The sequence below is a fragment of the Stegostoma tigrinum genome, chromosome 6 (assembly GCF_030684315.1).
Source record: "Stegostoma tigrinum isolate sSteTig4 chromosome 6, sSteTig4.hap1, whole genome shotgun sequence".
Lineage (NCBI taxonomy): Eukaryota > Metazoa > Chordata > Chondrichthyes > Orectolobiformes > Stegostomatidae > Stegostoma > Stegostoma tigrinum.
Window position 1 is genome coordinate 80054976 of NC_081359.1, and position 16836 is coordinate 80071811.

The 16836-nt window shown below is 41.4% G+C and overlaps 1 protein-coding gene across 7 annotated transcripts in view; it reads right to left on the minus strand.

Annotated features, from left to right (window-relative positions):
• Positions 1 to 5489, minus strand: part of ubl3a (ubiquitin-like 3a) — a 77884-nt gene extending 72395 nt beyond the window's left edge. The window contains exons 1-2 of one of the 7 annotated variants that reach the window (XM_048532799.2): positions 4897 to 5489; positions 1452 to 1555 (exon numbers count right to left, since the gene is read on the minus strand). In XM_048532799.2, the coding sequence (XP_048388756.1) occupies positions 1452 to 1526 (75 nt within the window). In that variant the 5' untranslated portion in view covers positions 1527 to 1555; positions 4897 to 5489. Of the gene's footprint in view, positions 1 to 1451; positions 1556 to 3464; positions 3582 to 4516; positions 4572 to 4896 lie in introns of those variants that run through there. The other 6 variants (XM_048532798.2, XM_048532797.2, XM_048532800.2 and 3 more) reach the window with 6 other exon arrangements.
• Between the last annotated feature and the right edge of the window lie 11347 nt (positions 5490 to 16836).

The following is a 16836-nucleotide window of genomic DNA, read 5'->3' on the forward strand; positions in this document are numbered from 1 at the left end:
CTGATCACACCCTTAGGTGGACATCTCAAACCAGAAAAGCAAAAGTTGAGAGGACCATAAAGCAGAATGGCAAAATGCTCGCAATCTACAGGCCTGCTTAAAATTTGACAGAATACACAAAGCAGTTTAAATAATAAAATTATGTGTAGTATTCTTATTGATTATGTATTATGCTACAATTAGGAATAACAGAATTGAATGAACTGCAGTATTGGTAAATATTTTAAGCAAAACTGACAGACGCCTTGCAATCTAAGGTTTACATCAACAGCACCATACTGACAGCTTGACCTAATTAAAAAATTGGAAGCTGGTGCTGAACTAGGGAAAGTGGTTTGTGATGTGCAAAGATAACAGGGATTTTCTTGGTTACTCCTAGGTTATACCGTAGGTTATTCTTGGCAAAGTTCATTCGCCTACCGAGGCCATCAGCACTGCCTACTACCACTGCCAATCCTACCAAAGATATATAATCTCAAAAACAGTTCTTTCATAGCCAAGTTTCACCCATTCATACAACATTTTCCAATCCAAAGTCCTATCCTGTAATCTCCACCACAACTCTAGCCTACTGGGCATCACACTAAATTGCATAACTACCGAAGTCCTTATTTACTACAGTACATCACTCTCATTTAAGATGTCTCTGACCAAACATCTAGCTTGATTTCTACCACTTTCTTTGCTGTCAGAGTTGTTTTGCTAGATCAGAAGGAACTAAGGAAGTGAAAACTGTTCTTCTGGAAGAATTACTAAATATAATGCCTACAAGCTGAAAGAAAACTGTCTAAGTAGGGAAGCAGTGAGAAAGAAAAACTATGCATGAGGGCAAAATATTTAAATTCATTTGTGTTTTGTCACGTGTTATTTTTCAGAAGGTTACAGGAAACAGCAGTGTACACAGTGGAGGAGTAGTCAACCACAGTTTGAACAAATTAGAATGAAAACGGTTTGAGAGAGCATGCAAATGGATTCCCACATTGATATCAGTACTGAATTAAATGTCAAAGCAGAAAACACAAGTGCAATAAGACAAAAAAAACTTACAAAAGTTAAGAACCACCTAAATCACAAAGCGCACTTGCTGAAATAGTTGCCCATCTACATATGTTAAAATGCAGACACATAACAGTCCAGCACAAAATAATGCACTGTTTTCCTCAAATACCACTGCCTGTTAAAATAACTAGACATTGCCTTTCTTGGTTCACCAAGGTTATTACCTTGACTGAACTGTAGTGAAGAAAAAATGAAAAAGAGTCAGAAATCAAAACAAAAAGGTGTTTCTATTGTAAGAGTCTTCTAATTACAATCAAGGTTGTAAAACACAAAGTATACGCTTGTATCTCCATAAAATATTTTAAAAGATCTAAACACAACGTGTTAACTGTTAAATAGTGACCTATGTATGCAAACAAATCAGTCACTTTGGGCACAGACAACCCTATTACCTGTTTTAATGATCTTGATCCAGGGAGGAGTTGGCCAAGTATTTGCTCTTCAAAAGGAAAGATCCACTTGAACATGGTGACAGAAGTGTGGTTTCGTGTCTGATCTAGGTTTGACAATGCACAAAAAAAACATACTTCTATCTCAGCGCTGCACTTGACACATCACTTAGATCACAAATTCACCCTACCATGGAACTCAAAGTAACAAATCCCAAAAGGAAACCAATATCAGATATGCTGCTTAGGTGCGTCGCCCAGATAGCTTATGGATTTATAATACACTGGTAAAACTCTCAAATACACATTGTGTAGAAGACGCTGAAACTTAATCCATTTCTCATTCAATTAGTATCTATAGCAAAAATTCAAACAGGACAAAGAATACAATATCTTATCCTTTACAAACCAGTGACACTACTTTCAGATGAGAGGAAACTAGCTAATCATCCTATGAAATCACACATTTCACCATGATTTGGTTAGCCATTCTAGGAAGAATAGCAAAATACAGCAGACATACCTCACTATGTACTCACAACCAAAGCTGTTTCCAGCATCTGCAATACCGTGCTTTTATTAAATCCCTCTTTAAGCCTGCATGCATACTATTACAAGCATCCAGACCTTATATTTAAACAAGCTTTGTAGATATGCAATGACACATCTCTATAGCAGGGTGACTCAAATCCAGTCATCTGGTTCAGAGGTAGAAACACGACCACTGCACCATAACAGCCTTCTGGACCTGATATTATTTGAACAGAGGCGTTCCCAATAAATACAAATCACCTGATGCAATTAAACAATCACAATTCACATTTTTTTAGTGTTGTTCTTACAAAAATTCCTTCTCCTTTTAAATCATGTCCTGAATATGCTGTCACACGGAACAAAACTTAGGAATGTACTTCTTATAACTAGCTGAACAAACCTGCTCAAAAACGAACGAATCTAAAGATTATTATAAACTGTCACTTCAAGTTTCAAACTCAATAGAACATCAGGGGACACTTACCAACTTCACAGCATTAAAAAAAGTACAAAACTGAAACTTAAATTAAACAAATGGCATTTTACCTATTCCAATTAATCTTATTGCTTGTTAAACTGAAAAAAGTCAGTGAGGTAATGCCCAGATGAGAGAATCTGCAAAATTTTATGTCGCTATTTTCCTGGAATAGTGAGGACCCGAAGGTCATATCTGTCTTTTTAGTATTACTTTCCATAAGATCAAAAACTGAAGTTAATATTTTCCATTTACTATTCCATTTCAATTCCTTTCCTGCTGTAAGTAATAGCTGATTCGCCTGAGCTGCATACAGTCTCAGCAAGTCACCTAATTGCAAGTACTTTAAAGGGAGGGGCTCATACGATCAGACCGGTCTAGAGACATAACATTACTACCGACTAGGTGCACAATATAACATGATTCCAATTCCCCAATCTTAATTATGACAGGATCTTCAGATTTCAGAATGACATATGAATACCTTGTGCAAAAGCTGCAAACAACTGAAAGCTGTAATGTTTAATTTTTAACAGTATTTTTAAACACTAAGAGTGACTGTAATGTTTAATTTTTAACTTTGTTCCTTACTTCTTTCTACCTTAAGTTTTTATACACAGGTACTTGTACCTAAGATGGCACCATGTGGCAACACTGAACATTTTCCACAGTACATCTGCGCTTTTGTACTGGAGTACATGTGACAATAAGATCTAAATCTTTAATTTAAATCTAATCTAACTTCAGGTCTAAAAGAACAACATTCTAATTATATCAAGCTCCCTTACATTATTGCCTACTTCACTCTCTCCTACCCATTGCCAAAAAGGCCCTGTCATATGACCTAAGTAAATCTTAATTTTTAAAAATCAATATAGATTTCCATACTAAATGAGGTTTGAGCAAACAATTATTTTCAAATCTCAAAAATTAAACAAATTGTATTTCAGTAAACATTGGATTACACTGCCTTTACAGTTCGATGCTTGTTTTAAGAAGTTATTTACCGCACCACTGAAACAGAATTGATTTTTTTTCTTGTAGTACGTCTCTTGAGAAATGGCAACAAAGAGTAACTCAGAAAAATCTGCAGTGATTTTAGAGTGCATCTGGCTGCTGTGGAAACCATTCTGGAACGTGAAGCAGCCAGTTTCTACGTCTATGGGAGCAGCACAGTACTGTAGAAATTATAGATGGCATCTTTGAATGCATGGAAAAGGTTGGAGAACATATAATCCAGGAGCTCACTACCGAGAGTGAGCTTGGCCATCAGAGGTGCTGCCTTTCACAGAAAAAGGATCTCTCCCTCTCAAATGAACATATAAATTTGCAAGGTAGCATTTTGTACAGTAGAGGCATCATAGCTTGTGTCCTGGCCAATCTCTGCTTGCTTGTACAACACTGCTGAAACAGATGATTGCATTCTGTTTACAAGACCTTGCTGCACGCAAACTGAAAGCTGCATATCCTACATAACAAAAATGATTACACTTCAAGGAGCACTTAACTGGCTGTAAAATCATTTAGCATTTACTCAAATGAATTATATCTTACATCCATTTAGTGACATTATGTAGTCGTTTCAAAATCGTAATACTCCCATTTTGCTATTTGTCAACACTTCCACTTACAAATGCCATAGTCGTGAGAAGTAATATAGAAGAAATAAAATAAGTAGTTATTAAATAAAATTAGTAAAATAAAACAGAATGAAAATACATTATTTATTACTATTTCTTGTAATATGTGGTTACTGTTTTAGAAAGTTGGAAACTTAGAATTCTACAACCTTGTTTAATCACTTGAAATGAAACACCGAGTCAATCGAGACTGGTTAATATCTGTAGTATTATTATTCAAAAACTTCAGTCATGTTTTTCTCCCTAACATCGAAAAACGGGAACCAACCGATGACCAAATATTGCTTCAGCATAAAAAAACTCCACGTAATTCCTCACATTTTAACTTGTGCATCATTGCTGTATGAGCAAATGCAACATTAATGCAATGATGCATGAAACACACTTTCAATGGTTGAAAAATTAGTTTGTCAAATTACGTTTCAAAAGGTGAGCGTATGCAAACCGGTTCTGTTGCATTTTACCCCCGTTGCTGGCTTAACCAAACATTCAAAGTAGGAACCACCCGATTGCCTGCGTACATAAAATATATTAACGCATTATTAAGGCACAAAGAATTTGAGAAAACGCATCTCTTCAAAGCCCCGCTGATTATCCAACCCCAGTTTAAAGACATCACCAAATAAAATTTGTATCAAGCAAATAACCGCAACCCACGGTTCCCTGGTTATTCTCCACTTCGACATGATTAGTCATAGAAACGAGAACTCACCTTCGTAAACACAATCCTTTAACATAAACACACTGCGAACTTGGAAGTGACAGCGGAAGAATAAATAAAATGTGCAATACTTCTTACCATGTCCACCGGTACACAGCTTGACATTTTTAACTGTATCCGTTTATTAGACGACGACTGCCTGGGGTATTCGCAGCTCAATCCGCTCAGTCTCCAAGCTACCTCAACACAACGGGCGGAATTCAATCCAAAACGAAGGAAAAATAAACAAATAGAAACTCAGAAGCAATCACCAGCTCTGTCTTCAAACAACCTTCCCGATTCACAGTAAAAACACAAGGAAGGCTGAGCAAACAGCGAGAGACGCTGGTCGTTAAATGTAAAAACGTGCGAACTGCCTCAACCGCAAACGGAGCAGAGCGGGACACAACTTGCTTCCACCGCAAGTTAAAGAGAGACAGAGGGGGGGAGGGAGGGTGAAGACCAAACAAAAATATCCGGTAAAGCAGGCGGCTCACAGTTGAGTCAACACTTTAAACACTGACAAAATCAGAACTTCTACGTTGTCCCTTTCATATTTTGATAAGACAGGTTTGCTGAGTTCTCATTGTGTTCCTCTGCAAGACGACACCAGTCCAGCCGCTCATCCTATCATCTTCACCCTCTCTCTCAAACTCAATATGGCGCACGGCGAGAAGTCCGATCGCTGAGCGACGGGGCCTTGCGTCGTTTCCGGTCCGGTTGGCACGCGGGGCGTGTCGCGAATTGAAGTCGAATCCGGCCGCGTATACCGTCCGTAATATGCGCAATATGCGGAAGAATTGACTACAACTCCCAGAAGACAGTGCGAACCCCATGCCGCATTCGGAGCGCATTGGCGGTGGTCTCCGAACGTCACCCCCACGTTGTCTGTGTTGTGCGCATGTGCACGGGCCTTTAAAGGCTGAGGTCTGAAACGAGCTAAGCTTTGGGCAGATGAATTGATTTATTTGGCTGTGTAGGTGAATTGCGTCGACTTGTATTCATTAAGATGGTTTTAGAACTAAGTGAGAATATGTCTTCACTTCGATGTAGCTACGGTTATGCCGTTAGGTAGGCTGTGCCAGATTGCTGCGCAAACCTGGGGAACACTGCTCTTATTCTGCACCTTTACTCTAGCATTTTCTGGGACAAAGTAGAGGTTCTGATTTTGTCAGTGCCCACAATAACTGTGTGATTGTACAGCGTTATGTTAACCCGCTTTCACAAACACTGCAGAAACTGAAATGTTACTCATGAGCTGGATTATCTCTGGCTGGTGTTGTACATTTCAAAGTGACCAGCAAACGACAGCCGGAATCGTTCTAAATATTAATTTTTTTGTGCCGCAGCAACTACAGTAATTGTTTGTTTTCGCAGTTTTGTTTAACGAACATGGAGTTTAGAGACCGGCCTTTCGGCCCATCCGGACTTCAAATGAACATTTGGCCCTCGATCCTGTATCAGCGGGGACAGTTCCTCCCTGTCCAACCCTGTCATAATTTTGAAAGCCTCTATCAGATCTTCTGTTAACTTTCTGTCCGTTATTTAGGCATTTGGGTAGTGTAAATCATGTTGGTATCACGTTAGTTGGGCCCGGAAATTAATTGTTCATCTTCTCGTGTAAATTTAAATGTTACCAATTAAATTCCAATTTGATACCTTTACTACTGACATTAAGGCATTTGGAAAACACAATCAGATCAGTGTAATGTCTTCTAGGTAACTGCATTTAATTATTCCCCGAGAAATGTTCAGTGTGTCATTTTGCCTGATAGTTCTAGTAAGAGTCTTTCAAATTTCTACTTTCAAAGATTTTGTGTTACTTTTCAAATAGACACCCAACTCTACTTCAGTTGTCTCCTCTTGATTCCTCCACATTTTCTAAACTGGCAGATTTGTATTTAAAATCCATCGCTGACTGAATAGAAAATTCCTCCACTGAAATATTGGGAACACTGAACCCATTGTTTTCTGTCCCTACTCTAACCTCTCTAACCAACTTCAATCCACTCCCTGGCATTTATCCCCTCAAGTCTGCTTTGCCATTGTTTAAGGTTGTAGTTTATCTATCCCAGGCCTCAACTCCCATTAACGTGCAAGCTCATTACCCCATTAAATTCTGATAGTTCAAAAATCTACCTACCTCACTTTAAATGCTTTCAGTGATCTAGCCTCCAACTGTAGATAGAGAATTCCTAATATTCAGCACCTACTAAGAGAAGAAATTCCTTTGCATTTTAGATGTAAATGAATGCCCCCTAGTTCTGTAACTGTGCCCCTAGTTTGAGATTGTTCCAAAAATGGCAATAAATTCTGAAGGTCTACCTAGTCAAGAAGCTGTACTTTTCAACACATATCTCAGATATTAACGTCATATTCTTTCAGATTAGTAAGTACAGGATCAGTTAGTTAGAACATAGAACATAGAACATAGAACAGTACAGCACAGAACAGGCCCTTCAGCCCACTATGTTGTGCCGACCATTGATCCTCATGTATGCACCCTCAAATTTCTGTGACCATATACATGTCCAGCAGTCTCTTAAATGACCCCAATGACCTTGCTTCCACAACTGCTGCTGGCAACGCATTCCATGCTCTCACAACTCTCTGCGTAAAGAACCTGCCTCTGACATCCCCTCTATACTTTCCACCAACCAGCTTAAAACTATGACCCCTCGTGCTAGCCATTTCTGCCCTGGGAAATAGTCTCTGGCTATCAACTCTATCTATGCCTCTCATTATCTTGTATACCTCAATTAGGTCCCCTCTCCTCCTCCTTTTCTCCAATGAAAAGTGACCGAGCTCAGTCAACCTCTCTTCATAAGATAAGCCCTCCAGCCCAGGCAGCATCCTGGTAAACCTCCTCTGAACCCTCTCCAAAGCATCCACATCTTTCTTATAATAGGGCGCCCAGAACTGGACGCAGTATTCCAAGTGCGGTCTAACCAAAGTTTTATAGAGCTGCAACAAGATCTCACGACTCTTAAACTCAATCCCCCTGTTAATGAAAGCCAAAACACCATATGCTTTCTTAACAACCCTGTCCACTTGGGTGGCCATTTTAAGGGATCTATGTATCTGCACACCAAGATCCCTCTGTTCCTCCACGCTGCCAAGAATCCTATCCTTAATCCTGTACTCAGCTTTCAAATTCGACCTTCCAAAATGCATCACCTCGCATTTATCCAGGTTGAACTCCATCTGCCACCTCTCAGCCCATCTCTGCATCCTGTCAATGTCCCGCTGCAGCCTACAACAGCCCTCTACACTGTCAACGACACCTCTGACCTTTGTGTCGTCTGCAAACTTGCTGACCCATCCTTCAATCCCCTCATCCAAGTCATTAATAAAAATTACAAACAGTAGAGGCCCAAGGACAGAGCCCTGTGGAACCCCACTCACCACTGACTTCCAGGCAGAATATTTTCCTTCTACTACCACTCGCTGTCTTCTGTTGGCCAGCCAATTCTGTATCCAAGCAGCTAAGTTCCCCTGTATCCCATTCCTCCTGACCTTCTGAATGAGCCTACCATGGGGAACCTTATCAAATGCCTTACTGAAGTCCATATACACCACATCCACAGCTCGACCCTCATCAACTTTTCTAGTCACATCCTCAAAAAACTCGATAAGGTTTGTAAGGCATGACCTACCCCTCACAAAGCCGTGTTGACTGTATTTGATCAAGCCATGCTCTTCCAGATGGTCATAAATCTTATCCCTCAGAATCCTTTCTAACACCTTGCAGACGACAGACGTGAGACTTACCGGTCTATAATTGCCGGGGATTTCCCTATTTCCTTTCTTGAAGAGAGGAATTACATTTGCCTCTCTCCAGTCCTCAGGTACGACTCCAGTGGAGAGCGAGGATGCAAAGATCTTCGCAAGTGGCGAAGCAATTGCATTTCTCGCTTCCCAAAGCAGCCGAGGACAAATCTGGTCCGGGCCTGGCGACTTGTCAATCTTAATGTTTGACAAAATTTTCAGCACATCAGCTTCCTCTATCTCTATCCATTCCAGCATGCACACCTGCTCTTCAAAGGTTTCATTCACTACAAAGTTGGTTTCTTTCGTAAAGACAGAAGCAAAAAACTCATTTAGGGCTTCCCCTACCTCCTCAGGCTCCACACACAAGTTCCCTATGCTATCCCTGATCGGCCCTACTCTTTCTTTGATCATTCTCTTATTCCTCACGTAAGTGTAAAATGCCTTTGTGTTCTCCATAATCCGTTGTGCCAAGCCTTTCTCGTGCCCCCTCCTGGCTCTCCTCAGACCATTTTTGAGCTCCTTCCTTGCCTGCATGTACTCCTCTCTAGCTGAACTTGACCCTAGCTTCCTCCACCTTATGTAAGCTACCTTCTTCCTTTTCACTAGAAGCTCCACCGCTCTCGTCATCCAAGGTTCCTTTATCTTACCCCTTCTTGCCTGTCTCAGAGGGACATATTTACTCATCACTCCCAACAACTGTTCCTTAAACAGTCTCCACATGTCTATAGTTCCCTTACCATGGAACAACTGCTCCCAGTCCATGCTTCCTAACTCATGTCTAATCGCATCATAGTTTCCTCTTCCCCAATTAAATATCCTCCCGTTTTGCCTAATCCTCTCCTTCTCCATAGCTATGTAGAATGTGAGGCAGTTATGGTCACTATCACCAAAATGCTCTCCCACCACAAGATCTGATACCTGCCCCGGCTCGTTTAGTTAGTTCTTCCCCTGTAGACTCAACCCTTACCAATATCCTGTTCCACTTAGCCAGCTGATGTCTCAAGGAATCTAACAGGAATAGGCATCTTTTCAGAATGGCTCAATCTGGAGTCCGGTCAGGTATCACTAAGAATATATTGCAACACTTGCTTTGCAACTGTATCAATCGTCTCATTGTTTTATTGTAGTAGTGATCCTTCACCTCCCTGGAAAGTATAATTGCAAATGGTCTTTTGCTACTTGTTGTATTACATACACCAAACTGAGGAGGTTCCCATTATTCAAAGTGAATAGCCTGCCAGAACTTGGAAAGTCAGCTATTATTAGAAAGATAAAGTATTATTGTCATGACATATGAAAAATTCTCCCATTATTTTGACTCTTGTGTGATCAAACATTGAAACTTCCTGTCAATGCAATTATCCTTTCAATTTTTGCCCTCCTTCCACCACCTTCAATAAAAATTGGAGTGATTCAGCAATTTTTCATGATATACAAGAATTAGAAATTGTGCATTCGGTCATTCGACTGTTCTGGGGCGATTTTTGAACTGAAGTTGAAGAACTTGCAGTAGAAACTGAAAACCTTACCAAGGGGCTCACAGTCAAACAGCCAGCACCACTTCAGAACTTTATCATTTCTACATAAAAACATTGTAGAAAAATGGTACATTCAGAAATATCCATGGGAGGTGAATCCTTTCCTCTCAAGCAACACCTTTACCATTTGGGCCCAAGTGAAAGCAGAAACCCAAACCATGTTATAAAAAAGCATAATTATAGAATCCTTACAGTGTAGAAACTGGCCGTGTGGCCCGTTATGTACATGATGACCTTCTGAAGAAGATCCCACCGCATCCATGTAACCCCACATTTCACATAGCTAACCCACCTTTTCTGCACATATGTGAACAATATTGGAGATTTAACATGGCCAGTCCACCCAACCTGCACATCTTTGGACTGTTGGAGGAAACCCATACAGATGATGTGCAAATTCCACACAGTTACTGAAGGGGGTAATTGAACCCAGGTCCCTAATGTTGTGAGGCAGCAGTGCTAACCACTAAGCCACCATATCAAGCCCAATCAAAGCAACTGGATTTCCCCAGTCATGTCAAAACCATAAAACCATACAACATAGGAGCAGAAATAGGCCCTTCTGTCTATTGAGTCTGCCCCACCATTCAATTAAATTTCCCTGATCTGAAAATCCCAAATTTCACTGATTAAAAAAATCAGCCTTGAATAATAATGAATGTTCCATCGTCAAAAGTCCTCCAATGTAAAGAATTCCACTATCGAAGAGAAGAAATTCCTTCTCATCGCTGTCTTAAATGTGTAATCCTTTATTCTGAGATTATGCAAATCCAGGGTCATTTCTTATTCCATTTTCTCCAGGGCAAATCTTCTAGTGTTACAGAGTCATACAGCATGGAAACGGATCCTTTGGTTGAACCAGTCCATGTCAACCATGTTCCCAAACTAAACTCGTCCCATCTTCCTGCATTTGGCCCATATCATAAGACCATAAGACACAGGAGTGGAAGTAACGCCATTCAGCCCATTGAGTCCACTCTGCCATTTAATCATGGCTGGTGGGCATTTCAACTCCATGTCCCTGCACTCTCCCCGTAGCCCTTGATTTCTTGTATAAGACCATGTCACTCCAAACCTTTCCTATTCATGAACTTAGCCAAATGTCTTTTAAATGTTGTAACTGTGTCTGCATCCACCACTTGCTCTGGCAGTTCATTCCACACATGAACCACTCTGTGTAAAAAGATTGCCCCTCATATCATTTCTGAAACATTCTCCTCTCACCTTAAAAATACACCTGTTTGTTTTGAACTTTCCCACCTTTGGGAAAAGACCCTACTCATTCACCTTATTTACACTTCTCATGATTTTAAAATCCTCAATAAGATTACCCCTCAACCTCCTGTACTCCAGTGAAAAAAACTCTGTTTTTATATTTCAAACCCTCCATTCCCAGCAACGTTCTAGTAAACCTCTTCTGAACTTCTTAAGTTGCCTTAAGGTCTCTCTCTCTAATTAATCAGCAAGTTTTTCCCACCATTGACACGGATATGAATGTAAAGGTATAATTAATAAGTTTGCAGATGACATGAAAACTTTTGGTGTTGTTGATCGTGAAGAGGATGGTCTCAGGCTGCAGTCTAATCTTGATCCTCTGGTAAATTGGGCAGAGCATTGGCAATTGAAATTTATTCTTGATAAGAGTGAGGTGATGCATTTTGGGAGGTCTAATATGGAAATGATGTACACAGTCAGTGGCAAGTCCCAAGGGAGTACTGAGACACTAAGGGACCTTGGCGTATAAGACCATTGATCCCTGTTACAGCTTTATGAAACATTGGTTAGCTCATAAATGGAATACAGTGTGTGCTGTTCTGGTTGCCACATTATGGGAAGAACATAAAAACCAAAAGAACTGCAGATGCTGTAATTTAGAAACAAAAACAGAAGTTATTGGAAAAGCTCAACAGGCCTGGCAGCGTCTGTGGACAAAAAAATAAGAGTTAACATTTTGGGCCTGGTTACCCCAACTCTGAACAGAATGAAAGGACATGATTACACTGGAGAAAGTGCAGAGGACATTTGCCAGGATATGGACTGGGATGAAAAATCTCAGATATGAGGAGAGACTGGATAGGCTTAGTTTGTTTTCCCTGGAGAAGAAAAGGCTGAGGGATGATTTGATTGAGGCCTACAAAATTGAGAGGCACAGACAGAGTAGATTGTGAGAATTTCCCCCCCCCCCCCAGCCATGTCTGGGACCAGAGGGTATCAGTTTAAATTGAGGAGTAAGTGGTTTAGAGGAGATCTGAGGAAAAGGTTTTTCTACCAGAAGTTTGCAGAATTATGGAATATGCAGCCTGAGAAGGTAGTGGAGGCAATGCTTTTGCAATATTTAAGAAGCATCTGGATGATCGTTTAAAATGCCCGGGCATTGTAGGGTGTGGACCAATTGCAGGTAAATGGAATTAATATAGTTTGATGTTTGTTGGTTGGCATAGACATGGTGGGCCAAAGGGGCCCATTTCTATGCTGTATGACTCTGTCATTCTACCTATTGTAACGGGGAGAACAGCATTTTCTTCTGCTGACCACTGTGACTGCTCATCCTCTGGAGACCCCTGTCTCTCTCTCTCTCTCTCTCTCTCGCTCTCTCTAATTCTGTCCAAAAAGACGAAATGTGTCCACAATCAACACAGCTGCTCCTGCCTTTGCTCCCAAGTTTGATCATCTTGCATCATTTTTCTGTAAATCAAGCTGGGTCCCAGTCTTCGCAGCAACCAGACCACCTGGCCAATGGTTGAGCAGTGTTCATAGATCACATGACTTTCTTCATTGCCTGATTTTACCTAGAATTTAAAAGACCCATATAAAGCCTCACTCTCGTAACTGGAAATTAATAAGAAATAAATGCTGGGTAGAATTCATATCTTACCGTCCAAGGCACAATATGTTGAAGTATACATACAATGTTGCATTGTATAGACCATATATTATTCAAAGCCATTACCGATGCCCTTAAATATATCTCCTGCAGTGCTGATGTGTCATTACCGTTCTCAGATAGTTATTTGTATTAGTTAGGACATGACAAGTTATGTAACAGCTTTTTGATCAAGAATGCATGGATCAGTTTTCAGTTTGCCTAAACTCTTCACTGACTCATTGAGCTCTCACAAGAAGATGTCAAGGGCCAAAGCCATAAACCATCTTTTATTTTTACTAGAGATAATGGGAACTGCAGATGCTGGAGATTCCAAGATAATAAAATGTGAGGCTGGATGAACACAGCAGGCCAAGCAGCATCTCAGGAGCACAAAAGCTGACGTTTCGGGCCTAGACCCTTCATCAGAGAGGGGGATGGGGGGAGGGAACTGGAATAAATAGGGAGAGAGAGGGGGAGGCGGACCGAAGATGGAGAGTAAAGAAGATAGGTGGAGAGGGTGTAGGTGGGGAGGTAGGGAGGGGATAGGTCAGTCCAGGGAAGACGGACAGGTCAAGGAGGTGGGATGAGGTTAGTAGGTAGCTGGGGGTGCGGCTTGGGGTGGGAGGAAGGGATGGGTGAGAGGAAGAACCGGTTAGGGAGGCAGAGACAGGTTGGACTGGTTTTGGGATGCAGTGGGTGGGGGGGAAGAGCTGGGCTGGTTGTGTGGTGCAGTGGGGGGAGGGGATGCACTGGGCTGGTTTAGGGATGCAGTAGGGGAAGGGGAGATTTTGAAACTGGTGAAGTCCACATTGATACCATATGGCTGCAGGGTTCCCAGGCGGAATATGAGTTGCTGTTCCTGCAACCTTCGGGTGGCATCATTGTGGCAGTGCAGGAGGCCCATGATGGACATGTCATCAAGAGAATGGGAGGGGGAGTGGAAATGGTTTGCGACTGGGAGGTGCAGTTGTTTGTTGCGAACTGAGCGGAGGTGTTCTGCAAAGCGGTCCCCAAGCCTCCGCTTGGTTTCCCCAATGTAGAGGAAGCCGCACCGGGTACAGTGGATGCAGTATATCACATTGGCAGATGTGCAGGTGAACCTCTGCTTAATGTGGAATGTCATCTTGGGGCCTGGGATGGGGGTGAGGGAGGAGGTGTGGGGACAAGTGTAGCATTTCCTGCGGTTGCAGGGGAAGGTGCCGGGTGTGGTGGGGTTGGAGGGCAGTGTGGAGCGAACAAGGGAGTCACGGAGAGAGTGGTCTCTCCGGAAAGCAGACAGGGGAGGGGATGGAAAAATGTCTTGGGTGGTGGGGTCGGATTGTAAATGGCGTAAGTGTCGGAAGATAATGCGTTGTATCCGGAGGTTGGTAGGGTGGTGTGTGAGAACGAGGGGGATCCTCTTGGGGCGGTTGTGGCGGGGGCGGGGTGTGAGGGATGTGGCGCGGGAAATGCGGGAGACGCGGTCAAGGGCGTTCTCAATCACCGTGGGGGGAAAGTTGCGGTCCTGAAAGAACTTGGACATCTGGGATGTGCGGGAGTGGAATGAACACCTCCGCTCAGTTCGCAACAAACAACTGCACCTCCCAGTCGCAAACCATTTCCACTCCCCCTCCCATTCTCTTGATGACATGTCCATCATGGGCCTCCTGCACTGCCACAATGATGCCACCCGAAGGTTGCAGGAACAGCAACTCATATTCCGCCTGGGAACCCTGCAGCCATATGGTATCAATGTGGACTTCACCAGTTTCAAAATCTCCCCTTCCCCTACTGCATCCCTAAACCAGCCCAGTGCATCCCCTCCCCCCACTGCACCACACAACCAGCCCAGCTCTTCCCCCCCACCCACTGCATCCCAAAACCAGTCCAACCTGTCTCTGCCTCCCTAACCGGTTCTTCCTCTCACCCATCCCTTCCTCCCACCCCAAGCCGCACCCCCAGCTACCTACTAACCTCATCCCACCTCCTTGACCTGTCCGTCTTCCCTGGACTGACCTATCCCCTCCCTACCTCCCCACCTACACCCTCTCCACCTATCTTCTTTACTCTCCATCTTCGGTCCGCCTCCCCCTCTCTCTCCCTATTTATTCCAGTTCCCTCCCCCCATCCCCCTCTCTGATGAAGGGTCTAGGCCCGAAACGTCAGCTTTTGTGCTCCTGAGATGCTGCTTGGCCTGCCTTTTATTTTTACTATTTCTCTTATTGGCTTCTTCAAATTATACATTAATTGAATACATATAATTTTCAGTTAGGATGATACTTAATGTAAAATCTACATTTAACTGGCTCTTACAATGTGAGGAATAGATTACCAAAGCTTAAATATTGTAAAAAAAATTAATTTTATTGTCCTTATGTACTATATTTATAATATTCAGGTTTAGTTCAAAATACAAAGCCTGTTACTTCGTACAATTTTAAAGTGTCCTTTGATCTTAGTTTTTTAAATCTGCACAGTCCTTTGTTCATGAACCTAGTAGACAACTTTTTCACATGCCTTTACCAATAGCATGGGAGCAAACTGCTAAGAACTTCATGAGGCCAACATAAGATAACTTGTCCTTCAGTTTTCCTCTGTCAGTGTGTTACACTGTTCCATTCATTCTGAATGAATGCATAATTCTAAATCAAGCATGAAGCACTGATCCAAATTTGCTCTTATGGGATTAATTGTTGTACTACTGTTTCACTCCAGTATAATTTATTGTGTGTTCAGAAAGGTTCTTTTTAGATAAATGATTCAATAATCTAATGTCAGGGTGCAGATATAGCAAGTACAATGTCAGAAATCCCTACAACACCATCTTGACTCAGGATCTGGATGAAGTTGACTTTCACGTGAAAACCCAGTCCTAAACCCTTGTGATCGTGGAGTCTATGGGGAATTTAACTTCTGCAGTTGGCTAGGAAAGTTTTGATTATTTGATCCATAAATGAAATCTAATTGTGTTTACCATTTTGAGTCTTGAAGTGTCTTAGTTTCAAAAGAAAACTGATGTACTTTCTTTGAGTCTTTGTTCAGCAGTTCATTTCACATATTTCTCTTAATTTACTGAATGTCATAAATTAGAAATTGTTGATTTTCTAGCCTGCTTCCATTTGAAAGAAGTATCACATTGGACTCAAAATGTTACTTGACATCAAAATTGACAAAGTTGTTGAGGTTCTCCAGTACTTTCCATTCTCGTTTAGATTTCCATCATCCCTAGTAGTTTGCTTTTATTTTAGTTTGTTTTTGTTTCAGCTTATTGAATTGTATCAATTACACTATGGTACTAAACTGTTCATTCACAATCCGCTACTTGGAACATTTTATCATGGTAATTGAAAGTCACAATTTGGTAAATGCAAATTTAGAAGGACAAGGACATTTTTGGGGACAAAAGATTGAGCATGAGGATAGAACAAGGAAGGTGAGATGAATTACAATGACTTTGTTCATAAAGGGGCTGAACACATCTCTGCCAAACGTTGGCAAGCTTCTGAGGAATGTCAGCACCAACACTAATTATTGCTTTATCTGTACAAATCTGTAATTTATTTAATTAAACCACTGGAAACACTTATACTGCAAGCAGCACTTTTGCAAAATGCTTTTTTCTCTTGTATTTAATGAAACAGTTCACAGTCAACATGTTAAGCCCACAATGAAAATCTGTAACAAGCTGTGCTATTTGTCCTGTGTTATAGTTTTGATCACCATTTGTTTATGCTATTTAATTGCGATTTCAAAACTACCTGTTAGGTTATTATAAATAATAATACCCTCTATCTCTCCTGCACATTATTTTTCATTCATACAGTGGAATTATTCTTTGATGAATTCATGAATAAGATCATTTAATACTAAAACGTTTTGAAATTT